This window comes from Trichechus manatus, unplaced genomic scaffold (assembly GCF_000243295.1).
Source record: "Trichechus manatus latirostris isolate Lorelei unplaced genomic scaffold, TriManLat1.0 scaffold00021, whole genome shotgun sequence".
NCBI lineage: Eukaryota > Metazoa > Chordata > Mammalia > Sirenia > Trichechidae > Trichechus > Trichechus manatus.
In genome coordinates, this window is record NW_004443957.1 from 13,495,745 (window position 1) to 13,508,848 (window position 13,104).

The 13,104-nt window shown below is 42.8% G+C and overlaps 1 protein-coding gene across 3 annotated transcripts in view; it reads right to left on the bottom strand.

Moving 5' to 3' along the window:
- The window catches only part of ASTN1 (astrotactin 1), a 381,789-nt gene that overhangs the window by 108,737 nt on the left and 259,948 nt on the right, over window positions 1-13,104 (bottom strand). For all 3 annotated transcript variants that reach the window (XM_004372849.2, XM_004372848.2, XM_004372850.2), the window contains exons 12-14: window positions 6,322-6,488; window positions 2,923-3,117; window positions 809-936 (exon numbers count right to left, since the gene is read on the bottom strand). In XM_004372849.2, the coding sequence (XP_004372906.1) occupies window positions 809-936; window positions 2,923-3,117; window positions 6,322-6,488 (490 nt within the window). The remainder of the gene's footprint in view (window positions 1-808; window positions 937-2,922; window positions 3,118-6,321; window positions 6,489-13,104) is intronic.

Genomic DNA, 13,104 nt, shown 5'->3' on the forward strand with positions numbered 1-13,104 from the left:
GAATTGAGCTCAGGTCCAGCCTTGCAGCAAGTGATACTGAGTCCCAGTTGGCTACATCTCATGTGTCCATGGGACACCTTGACGTTTCTTCTTTCATACAGGAGGTGCTAAGTGGGGGTCTTTAGAGGCACAGAAAAAAGAAATTTCCCCTGAGGTTCCTGCCTCTTCCAACCATAGTCATACCTTGATTCCCTAATGAGCCCGGAGGAGAGTGTCACTTGGTACAAAACAACATAGGGGACAGGTGTCATTATCCCCATCTTATGATAAGTGATCATGAGACCCAGAGAGACTACGTTGTCTATGTCACACAGCTAGAAAGTAGCAGAGCCAGGATTCAAACCCAGGTTTGTCTGACAGCAAAGCTCTATCATTTTCTACTCCCTCACACTGCTCCATAAGGACTTGCCAGGGAACCCAACATTAGCAATGATGGACATTTAGTCTATAGTAGCAATCCATCATCTCTCTATGCCCCTATGATGACCTGGTCACTTCCTCTAATCCCACCAAGAACTCTGAACTCTTACACATCTATTATCTCATTTGTTTCAAAGCATCACTGAGAGACTAGCAGGGAAAGGTATTATTATGACCATTTTGCAGATGACTATATAATAATATTGACAAATTTATTGACAAACTATCCTATTAGTGTTCAGTTTTATGACTGAGTTTTAATTAAGTATCAAGGAAATCACTGGATTAGAAACCAAAATAAACGGAAGGTCAAGAGTCTTGACTTTACGAAACCATAGGGAGCTGCCTGGTTTTTGCTGGTTAAATAAGGGTGGGGAGGTACACTCACCAGTCAGGAAGTCTGGATCAGGTGTGGGCTCCGAAATTTCCTCAAGGCACTGATTCTCCAGTGGAACAGTGGCAACCACAAGGCCATCGGGCAGCTGCTGGTCTAAACCTCGAGCAAAGTTATTTTGCCTGGGAACAGGAGCAGATTTATATTTTCTGAGTGTTCTGGTGAACCCCACTCCTTGGCAGATAATCTATATTTCAACCCAGAATGTACAAATTCTTTCTGAACCACAAAGCTCCTCTCACCCTCAACCTCATTCAATATATATGTCTGCAGTAACACACACAGATATGGGAGGTAGGGTGGGGGCAGGGGGAGATGAGAAATGAGTCAGCTGAAAAGGTCTACTCAAAGAATAGGGAATATTTTTCCCTCTCTCCCTCCCTTCCCAACCCTACTCCCTGATGTCCTCTTCACATTCATTTCTAGGCTGCAGTGAAGGATCCAGGTACCACTCCACTACAAGATTAGTTATGACATCTCGAGTCTTGCCTGTGGCAAACAAATTTCCAGGCTAAAAGTGCAGATATTAGTAAAGTGTCCTGTCTGTAACAGAAAAAGCATCTGACTACAAGAACTGGCTCAGAAATTTACTCTCAGTTTGCTCACAAGATTCTAGGCCCAGGTAGCCACCAACATTCTCATTCTATACCTTCCTTATTCAATATCTTCCTCCTTTTTCATCTTCCTTACAGAATTATAACATATCATAATACTACTTATCATCAGCATCATCATCATTACCCTCATTTCCTGGAAAGAATTTTCCCATGGGTTCTGAGGAAGATATATTCAAATATTCCAAGATAGAACAGGGACAGAGGTCAAATGGAGGATCTTCTAGAAATATTCTAAATCAGCGGTTTGGAATATTTTGGTCTCAAGACCCCTTATACCCTTAAAAATAATGGAAGCCTTCAATTAGCTTTTGTTTATATGGGTTATGTCTATCAATATTTATATTAGAAAATAAACTAGACATTTTAAAAATACTTAATCTATTAAAAAATAACAATAAACCCATTAAATGTTAACATATTTTATGAAAAATAACTATATTTCCCCCTAAAAAACTGGTGAGAAGAATGGCATTATTTTACATGTTTTGCAAATTTTTTAAACATCTGAGTTAATAGAAGACAACTGGAGTCTCACAGCTGCATTCAGTTTATTGAAATATATTATTTGAATTATAAGAAGTAAATCCAGTCTGTCTGTAGTTGGAAAAGGCAGAACCTTGCAGACCTCTTGAATGTATCTCAAGGACCCTCAGCGATCTTGGACCATACTTTGAGAACCACTGTTCTAGGCTGGGTTTCCCTGGGTGGTGCAAACAGTTAACTCATTCGACTGCTAACCAAAAGGTTGGAGGTTTGAGTCCACCAGAAGAACCTTGGAAGAAAGGCCTGGCAATCCACTTCCAAAAAATCAACCATTGAAAACCCTACGAAGTGCAGTTATACTCTGACACACTAGGGTCACCATGAGTCAACTAGTATTCCAGACTGACTCATACACTGGTTCTGCCACTCAGACAGAAAATGGAACTTGGGCATTTTTGGGTGACTTTTATTAAAAATGGAAACCCTGGTGGCATAGTGGTTAAGTGGTACAGCTGCTAACCAAAAGATCGGCAGTTCAAATCCACCAGGTACTCCTTGGAAACTCTATGGGGCAGTTCTACTCTGTCCTATAGGGTTGCTATGAGTGGAATCGAATCGATGGCAATGGTTTTTTTTTTTTTAATTAAAAATCGTGCAGTCTCTGCCCGGGCAAGGTAAAAGTTCATTTAACACCTTACTGCTCACCCAGAGGAGGCCTGGTTCTTGCATTCTGGAAGGAGGAGTGTAGACTTAGAGAAGACCATGGGAGAGCCATGACCTATCCTTCTAGGCAGTATCACACTTGCTTTACTCCAAGATACATATCTTTGTACAGATTGTTTCGTCGAACTGTACAACTGACAAATGCTGCCTTGGTAAATGTTGTGTTACCTATATTTTCTTAAGGTAAAAAAATACACATACACACACACACACAAAAGACAACTCTTTCAGGGAAAAAATTCATCAGCAGCTCTGAATAATCAGTTCTGTGCATGTGAGATTCACCTGAATGTTCCTTTCAGCACTTGTCCAGTGGCCACTTCCTTGGAATGGTTGTTATAACCAAAGAACATCTCCCCAAAGAGGGTCTGGTTCATGGGGAGCTCCCTGCTTTCCCCACAGTCACCTCCCTCTGGGCAGGTCTCCGTGATGAGTTGGCAAGAGCGGCCATCTACACCAAGCTTGTAATCCTCAATGCACCTAACATAGTGGAAAACCCAAGATAAGAAATTATTCCATCAATGAACTATGTGGTCAAGTCAACTCAATGAATTGGGAAGATATGCCTCTGAGAGAGGGTTGGATGGTCAAAGATTATGAATATTGCAATTTGATTTGACCCCTTTATAATTCATTTTCCTAAGCCTATAAACTGAGTTTCCTTCCATGATGTGATCATAGCAAATCTCTCACCTCTCCTTTGCAAACAGGTGCTTTCAGAGCTTCTGAGGGTGCTCTTTCCTCTAATAAGTGCATGGTTTCCCAAACAGGTTTAATGTAAGAACCACTAGATATTTGCTTATAAATGAGTTAACACATTTAAACCCAAGACATTCTAGAGCCTTTCTCAAGAACCATCTACATGGCCAGGCCCTACATTTGTTTGGAGGGTAATTAGGCAGCAAAAGGAATGACACTGTGCTTAAGAAATTAATAAATTTCTAATCCATGGCAAATCAACTAAGAAATCAGAAAGATTTATCATCTCCTGGCTGTGTTCAGTTTTAATGTATCCAAACATAAGATCAACCCATATTAACTCCCTCTCCACTCAGAGTAGCCTTCCTGTACTAAATAGAAGCTAGGACACGAGGTGTTTCACACGCATTAACCGAGAGCTATCTCCTTGGCATCCTCCCCATTATACACGTACAGTTACCCTAATGGAAAAGCAGTGCTAATGTTGGTAAACACGGGTTGATGTCTCATAAATCATTAACTGAGCCTTATTTGTAGTTATATTGAAAGGAACATACATTTGTTAGCTAAGTAAGAACTGCTTCTTTGATAAAGCTATCATTTAAAAAGAATATTGATTTGAGTCTCTCCTTAGAAATCTAACAGATTTAAAATTTATAGATGTTCATTACACTGAAACACATCATTTATTACTATCTACATTAATGGTTGTAATAAGATAAAACCCCTCTCTTATGTAGAGGAAGAAATAATTATAGTTTTAAGTACTGAGAACCAATATTGTAATGGCAATGACTCTGCCATTTACTGGCTGACCTTGGGTCAACTGATTAACCTGTCTGAGCTTCAGCTTCCACACCTGTAAAGGGGAAAAACAAAACATCAGCAAAAACAAAACAGTATTTGCTTCACTGGGTTGTTGAGAAGATAAAATGAGGTACTGAATGTAAAGAATTTATAGAATGCCTAGCACATAGCAAGTACTCATTTAATGTTGCCAATATTAGTAGTAGCAGAGGTGCAAATGAGGCCCATGTCAATGTAGTTTTAACTGCTATTTTCCCCATTTACCATTTACATATCTGTGTGAACAGGTGTGAGTGGTGCATTTTAATGGATAAGTGCATGCAATTTGGTTAGCCTTTATAAGAACCTGAAAACAAGGACTTCCTTTAGAAGTGTATATATATATATACACGTATAGTGTCTTGGAGAGTGTTCAGCAGACATGTGTACCTAATTCTGATTGAAACAGGAAAGAAAGTCCAGTTAGGAACCTACTGTATTAGTCCAGGCAACAGATGTGGCTGGAGATCCATAGAGGACTCTACGGCTCCAGACTAGTGGCTGCCACAAGAGAGTGAAGTGGCTTCTTCCTTGAGCTGTAACATGGTATTTCCCGGTAACACAGTATTTGGTTGGTTCAAATAAACTCCACCCTAAGCATCTTGACAGCTTCCCCTTCCACAGTGCTCTGTCCCCCCATCCAGTTTGTGTTCATGGTTTGTCTCCCACTTAATCTCCTTTGAGGGCTGGGACCTCCTGTTGTTTCTCCTAGATCTGATACCTAACTTAGTTCTCTGCACAAAGTGGGTGCTCAAATATATATTTATTAAATAAATCTATGTAACTTTGGCTGAATTCGCCTCTGTTAATTGATTGGGGTCAATCATAATGATAGCATTATAGAAAGCACTAAAATTAAGAGCAAGCTTCTATTCATGAACTGGGATTTTACAAGAAATTGAATATGGAAATTGCTCAATTGCAAAGAAATAAAATAAAATGAAACACAATAAAATAACATTGCAACTCTACTAAATAATTGTTTCATGATTATTCAGCAGGTGCTGGTTTTTAGCAACAATGTACCACGTTTTATTGTTATAAACATTGATGTTCTTTGCAAACCTATTAGATCGTGAGATCCTTGGGGGCAAGAACTACATGTCATTCATCTTTGCAGCCCAGGGGCCCACATGGTTTGTGGTATAAAGTAGGCATTCTCCTGGACAGGTGGGAGGGGAGTGCTAGATCCAGAGCTCGTGCAAGGGAGAGACAGCGCAGAGAAGAGAAGAAAGAAAAGGGGAGAGAGGGAGGGAAGAAAGCAGGAAGAAGAAAGGAAGGAAGGAAGAATAGACAAGCCAAGTATGGCTGTAGAAGAATGGGCCAGATCTTTATTTACTTTACAAATACAGCATGAAAATGTCTTTAAATAGAATTCTGGTCAGTGATACAAATTTAAAGGATACCAGAATTTTTTAAAAATCAGTGAAAGTCTACATTCTAGTCCTGACCCACCCACTTATCAACTCCCCAGCCTTCAGGGAGTCACTTAGCCTCACTGTGCTTTCGTTTTCTCATCTGTAGAATGGGATAGCGTTCCCTCACAGAGTTATCCTGAGAAGAATTGAAATGAGGTGAATGCAAGAGCTGTCAACAGGAAATCGCTCTTTAACTGCACTGAGGAATTATTAAGCCTGAGAAGGGACGGCTGCACAAAATGTGGGGGCCTTGGGAGCAGAATTTAAATATGCTTCCACTTCTCCAAAGTCCGACCCCCCTTTCTTTTGATAATTGATTAGTTTCACACGATCTTTCCCAAGATTTGATACAGAATCCTTTTGTCAAAAAACCCCTGGTGAACACAGCTCCACAAAACACAGTTTGAAAAATGCTGGATTAGGCAGCCAGTGATTTAGGTAGGCAATGACTTAGGCAAACCACGTGGTTAATTTCCCCTTGCAGTAAATCCTTGAGGCTTTGTTTCCTCATCTGTCAACTATAGGCATTAGACTAGATTTTTCCTAAGTTTCATCTCAATACTGACTTTAAAAGTACTCCTCTTCCTGTCCTACTGACTTGGCCTCAGAGCCTATGGGCTGGCCTAGGGTGACCAACTCATTCAGGTTTACTTTCCTGGTTTAGCAGTGAAAGTCCCTTGTCCTGGGAAGTGCCCCTGGCCTCACTGGCAACTCAACTCACCCACAGAACATGAGGATGTTGTACAAGGTGGGGTCGTCAGGGAAGGGCGCCATCTGCTGGAGGCACAGCTGCTCACAGCCACCATTGAAGCCATCTGAGCAGTCCACCCCGATGTGGCGGTCATAGCAGCCAGAGCTGTCCTTCATCGGGCTGAGTCCAGATGGGCACTGGCACAATCAGAAAGCATCCACACAAGTGGTGAATCAGGGGACTGAGTTCTCAGGGAACCACAACACCTATTTTTATCACTCAATCGTGAAACCATTACTATTGGCAATTTAATCCATGAATTTCCCTCTGTGTTGGATTCTCTTTAACACCAAGTGACCTTTTTTGACATCTTGTTTCTTCTATCAGCACAGATCACACACTTTTGCATTAAAGCCGATCCCTACGCACAGGCTGGAAGGCAGCAAGCACTGTAGCAAGCCAGAGTCACGAAGTGCTAGCCTCCCAGTCAGTCCACGGGCTGGCATAAGAGTGGAAGTGATGGGCCAGAATTAAAATGCATCAGCAGAGATTCCTTTGGGCTAGGGAAAGGGAGTGCTGCTGTTTGGTCTTAGTATTAATAGCGCTCTTTCTTTGTCCAAAGCACTTTGTCAATGTAGGTACCAGACGGGAGTGTTGGGGGAATGGATTGAGCCAGGGCTTCCAGCCTGAAGGAGGATGCTGACTTTCTCTGTGACCTTGGAGAGGGGTTTGATGGCTTGCATAGTGGGAGTGGCCGTAGGCATCACCTGCCTGCATCAAAGCTGCCCTTAGGAAGACACTCAGACAAGGGCACTTGCTGCGTGAGCATCCACAGGTACTGCATTTGCATTTAGGCTTTATTCCCAGTTCCCTGGACATTGTTACTGAGAGACATTTTAGCTTCCCTGAACTACTGAGTCCTCATAAGCTCCTCAGGAATAATAGCAAAGGAGAGAATCTAGGAAGAGATAGCAGATCCTAGGGAAGACCAGGGGGCTTGTTAAGCAATAATAATATCCAACACTTACACAGCACTTACTGTGTGCCAGACAATGTTCTCACTAATCTATATTAACTTATGTAACCCAGAGAATTTAACTTTCTACTGTTAGCTAATCATGGCAGGACCATGTCTGAGACCTGGTGGGCTGGCTCTCGAGTCCATGACTCAGTGGCTATATCATTAGCTTACAGCATAGCCTTTTATACAATACCACTCTGTTGCTGTCAAGTCTATTCCAACTCATAGCGACCCCATGTATGTCAGAACTGTACTTCATAGAGTTTTCAATGGCTGATCTTTTGGAAGTAGATCAGCAGGCCTTTCTTCCCAGAAGTCTCTGGGTGGACTCGAACCTCCAACCTTCCAGTTAGCAGCCAAGTACATTAACTGTTTGCACCACCCTGTGACTCCACCATTTATTGAACACTCACTAGGAGCTGGGCACTCTACTAAGTGCTTTAGGTATTTTCTCTCACAACAACCTATATTATCCTCATTTAACAGATAAGGAATCCATTAACACTGCCGATTAATTGTGAACTTCTCACTGCAATGGACTCCCTTTAAAAGTGGATGACTTTCTTTGCCATCTTGCTTCTTCTGTCTGTGCAACAGACCCTGACATTTTCTTTAGAGCTGATTCTCTGAACAGGCAGGAAGGGGGAAAATCACTTGCTCGAGGTCAAGCAGCTAGAATGCAGCGGAGCTAGGAGGTCTGTTCAGATCTGACTCTAAAGTCTGGGCCTTTAAGGAATGCGCTGTACGCATACTATCGGCTCTCTAATGCACTCCTTCAAAACAAAACAAAATACAACTTTCAAAACTCGTTGGAACACAGTATTCAACACCTCCCCCCTGCCTTGCCTCCTAGCTTGCTCTTTCTTTTTGCTGCCAAGCTCCTTGGCCTAGTAGCCTGGAGCTGCCGCAAGTGTGGCTCTGAAAACCTGCCCCTTCTCCCTCCCCACTTTCCAGTCGAAGATCACAGCAGGATGTGCACTGTTTGCTGACACTAATTTTGTAATTTCCCAAACAAATGGCCCCCTGTGGGCCTGCCAGGCTCCCAGCCTGGTCCATCTCCTTTCTCCCCATGAAACCAGCTGGAGTGCTGGAAGGTGACAGCATTTAAAGATGTTTCCAAGGGCTGCCCCATGCTGTGCAAACCCAGATGTTCCAGATGATGGTAAACAAGCATATTAGGCAGCTGAGGATTGCACCCCACGTTTTCTTAGCCCCCGACCCATCCACTTCCTTGGCCACCCAGCTGTTAGGCCAGATGTGCCACCAGAAGAGACCTGGCTTCACCAAAGTGTGGCTGCCCAGGCATGGATGAGGGTATTGGAACAGGGAAGTTTCACTGGAATTAAATGGGCTGCAGTGGTTGCCATGAGTTTTTTTATTCTTTTTTTTTTTTTCCTTCTATAAAGCTTGCGAGAAGTCATCAAGCAGAGACAAAGCCGGTCCTCCTGTTATTCCTGCCTCAAATGGTTTCAACCCTTGCACCAGCTAGCTATCTCAGTCACCAGCCAGGACTCCCCATCTTCCCAACCACCTGCTTTTTTTTTTTTTTTTTCCAGAATGTCTCATCAGCATGATTTTTGACAAAGACTTTACCAAATGAAACACAAGCGGACTTTGTTCCAAAATTCCCAAACCTGGCGTGCCCACATCTTGCCTGGCCTAACGTCTAGATGGCTGTTGCTGTCTCAGAATGGACCACATGATAGTCACACTCTCTTAGGTAACTTGGAGAAGAGACAGTTAGATGCCTTATAAGCAAGGCTAAAAATAATAATAACAGCCATCAGGATTGTGTGCCGCTGAGCCCTGGTAGTGCAGTGGTTAAGAGCTCTGACAGCGGTTCGAATCCACCAGCCACTCCTTGGAAACATTATGGGGCAGTTCTACTCTGTCCTATAGGGTGGCTATGAGTCAGAATAGACTCGATGGCAACGGGTTTGGGTTTTGGTTTGGTTTTATGTGCAAGGCAAGGTGCCCTGATGGCACAGTGGTTAAACACTCAGCTGCTAACTGAAAGGCTGGCAGTTCGAACCAACCAGCTGCCCCATGGGAGGAAGATGTGGCAGTCTGCTTCCATAAAGATTTACAGCCTTGGAAACCCTATGGGACAGTTCTATCCTGTCCTATAGAGTTGCTATGAGTTGGAATCGACTTGACAGCAACGTATTTTGTTTTGTATGTGTAGGGCAGTCTACATATATTATCTTCATTCCTAACAAACTAGGTAGGCTTTATTCTCTATTTTGCAGATGAGCAAACTTAAACTCACAAAGATGGAGTGACTTGCTTAAGGTCACAGGAGTGGAAAATGGCAGAGTCAGACTTTGGACCTAGAGCTGTCTGACCCCAAAGCTCGTGTGTGTTCCTTCTCCTCTGCCCTGCTGCTTCTCAAGTGTGACGAAGCCTGGATTCCTGGATACTCCTAAAGAAATGAAACCATTGTGACAACAAGCTAACACAGTCCTGTAGATCAGTTGTTAGTTTGCTTGTTTGTTTTAAGCAATCCCCAGAGTCAGGGGCAAATGACCCAATAAGCAAGGTAAGCAACAAGTCAGCCCTTGTTTACCTTGCTGACTGGGTCATCCGTCCCTGTCAGGGATCGTAAATTTGAAAAGAGGCTTTGATTCTGTAAGAAGGTTCTGTGAGGCTGGGAGAGAGGCAGATGCCAGCCATACTAGAAGCAATATCTTTGATGTGGTGAAAAAATGCAAAATTGTTCACTACAGATGATCTGGTAAGCAAGGCAAGCACTGTGCTTACCTTGCCTATTGGATGATCTGTCCCTGCCCAGAGTACATTCTGGGGTCAATTACAGATTTGTAGATTCAGCTTAATAATCATAATCATTCTCTCTCACTTTATACACACACACACATTACGGGTGCATATATTTACAGGACAAAACACAGCAAACTGTCCAGAGTGATGATCTTGGATGCAAGACAAGATCCTCAATCCCTGAAAAAGATGCAATTATCCTCACTGCGCTGTAAGTTACTTGGGCTGCAGTTCAGAGTAAAACATTTTAGAAAGATTTGCAGCAGAAAAGGCTGAAACCAAAAATAGAGTTTTCTGCTAACCCTTGGTGAACCAGAACACCCATTCCCAAGGAGTCTAATTAATCAAGTTGCCCGTGGTATGATTTGTCTTGGCCTGAATCCTCCTTCTGCTGTTGTATCCACATTGTGGGCGCCATCAAAATCTGTATCTAAATACAAAGAAATTCCAGGCTCAAACAATGCCCCTCTTCCTACAAGCATTTTTTGCAGAGCCCAGTTTTCAAGAGAGCAATTCGACTTCTAGGTGGAGCTTGCGTTTTCTGTGTTTGCAAGGGCTGGGCATTCTCTCCTCCTGGCCTGTGAACAATCACTCTGCTTGTTTCTTGAGAAAGTTAACAGCTTGTTCAGGAGAGTGTCCCAAGGTCATATATTAACCCTTCTTTACATAGGTTACATTTAGTAGTCCCAGGACTTTATAACTACAGGTGTAAGAAGAAAACTCCATTTATTCTGGCAACAACTCTCCCCATCAAGGAAGTCTAATAAATGAGCTCCTATTTCAGTGACCCCATAAAACATACAAGGTTAATCATCTTCCATGAGATGCTCATGGCTTCTTGACTTATTACGGGTCTAAAGCCTAATTTGATAATGAGATTAAAATGATTTTCCCCATTCAACTCCCTTTCTTCACCATCTTCCCCTTCCCCTGTCTTTTCCTACCCATGGGTTTTGGTTGATTAATTACTTAGGAGGCTAGTCAAATCCCGATAAACCTGAGACACATGCACCTCAGTTCCAGATTAGGAAGCGAATGCTCTGTTGGCAGCTGAACATCAGTGATGGACACATTAGCATATTCAGGACCTCCGGGAAAAGGACAACTTCCTGCAGCTGAACCTGTGTCACCTTACCTGGGTGATTCGTAAGAGCACGCAACCAAAATTCCTACTCCAAATAGATTCTTTTACTTGATGGTAATCTTACTACTTTCACAAATAATGATTTCTACAGATTTTTGATGGGCTGTGACAGGCAGGCCCAAGCCACGCAGGACTTTTCCCAAGAGGAAAAGTTTAGTGGAGTTAAATTTATACTTCAGGCTGTGATAGCATCCTGTCCCATTTCTCTGAAAGCATACTCTTCTGCTGACTGTCCCACAGAAAGAGAGATGGTCATCTGTAATGGTCTCTGTGCATCTGTGCTCCGGTGGAGGTGAAATGACACATCTCTGTGGAAAACTATTGTGGACAGCATGTGGAGAGAAGGGTGGCAGGGTCACCAGGTAATTCAAAGCTCATTAGAGCATAATGCTCTGGCAAGGAGGGTCATGTGTTCAATACATGAGAAAGCTGGGCCACTGACCTCTCCCTCTTCCGTGGCCGTCGTCTGCTCACCTAAGGACATGCAGATACCTCACAAAGCAAAGGCATTCCCTTGACCCCGTTCAGGATGAGTATGAGAAAGGAGCATTAGAAGATGGTTTTTCCTTTTTATTTATTTTTTAATAGCACTGGAACTCATTTTCCAACAAAATTTTATACTAAACCTCAATACATAGGCTTGATAAGATTGAAGATGCCCTGGTTAAAGCTGGAAGTGGGGAGGCTGGAGGTCTGCCTACCAAGCCAGCTCTAATTTCCCACTTCCATCCCAACTAATGGCCCCCAAAGATGTTCACAACCTAATCCCAGGAGCCTCTGAATATGTTATCTTACATGGCAATCACTTTGTAGGTGTAATTAAGTTAAGGACCCTGAGATGGGGAGATTATTCTGGGTTATCTGGATGGGTCCAACTTAATCATAAGGGTCCTTAAAAGAGGAAGAGGGAGGCAGAAGAGGAGAGAGAGAGGGAGGTTACTCTGAAAGAGTGGTCATAGTAATGCAATGTTGCTGGCTTTAGGGATGAAGGAACGGGGCCAAGAGTCAAGGAATGTGGGCCACTTCTAAACAACAACAACAAAAAAAACCCCACTGCCCAGAATCACAACAGAGGGTTCTGGACAGAGCTGGAGAAGGATGTAGAGCACAATTCTAACTCACAAAAAAAAGACCAGATTTACTGGCCTAAAGGAGTCTGGAGAAACCCCAAGAGTATGGCCCCTAGACACCCTTTTAGCTCAGTGGTGAAGTTATCTGCGAGGTTCACCGTTCAGCCTGGGAGTGGACAGCTCCGTAAAACCAAATGGGACTAACGAGGTACAGTCGTCCAGTGACAAAGGCCAGAAGGCAGAAGGGGACAAGGAAGCTGGTGATAGGGAATCCAAGGTTGAGTAAGGATATTGTTGATGTGAGATTGTTAACCATTGTCATAGGGCAACATTTGTAGTAACTGTTAAATGAGAAACTATTTTGTTCTGTAAGCCTTCATCTTAAGTGAGAATAGCAGCACAATTGGAAGAGCGTAGTCAATGTCACTGAACTGTGCATGTAGAAATTTTTGAAATATCTTTGGCTATGTGTATTTTCACCAAAAAAAGTTTGAGAAGTTAGAGGGCTGACATGTTGTGGGGTTGTTAACCAATGTCATAAAACAATACATGTACTACTAGTTCATGAGAAACTATTTGTTCTGTAAGCCTTCACCTGAAGTACGATAAAAAAACAAAAAACAAAAAACCCACTGCCATCAAGTCGATTCCAACTTATAGTGACCCTATTGGACAGGGTAGAACTGCCCCATAGGGTTTCCAAGGCTGTAAATTTTTATGGAAGCAAAGTGCCACATCTTTCTCCCACAGAGCTGCTGGTGAATTCGAATCTCCGACCTTTCGATTAGCAGCTGAGTGCT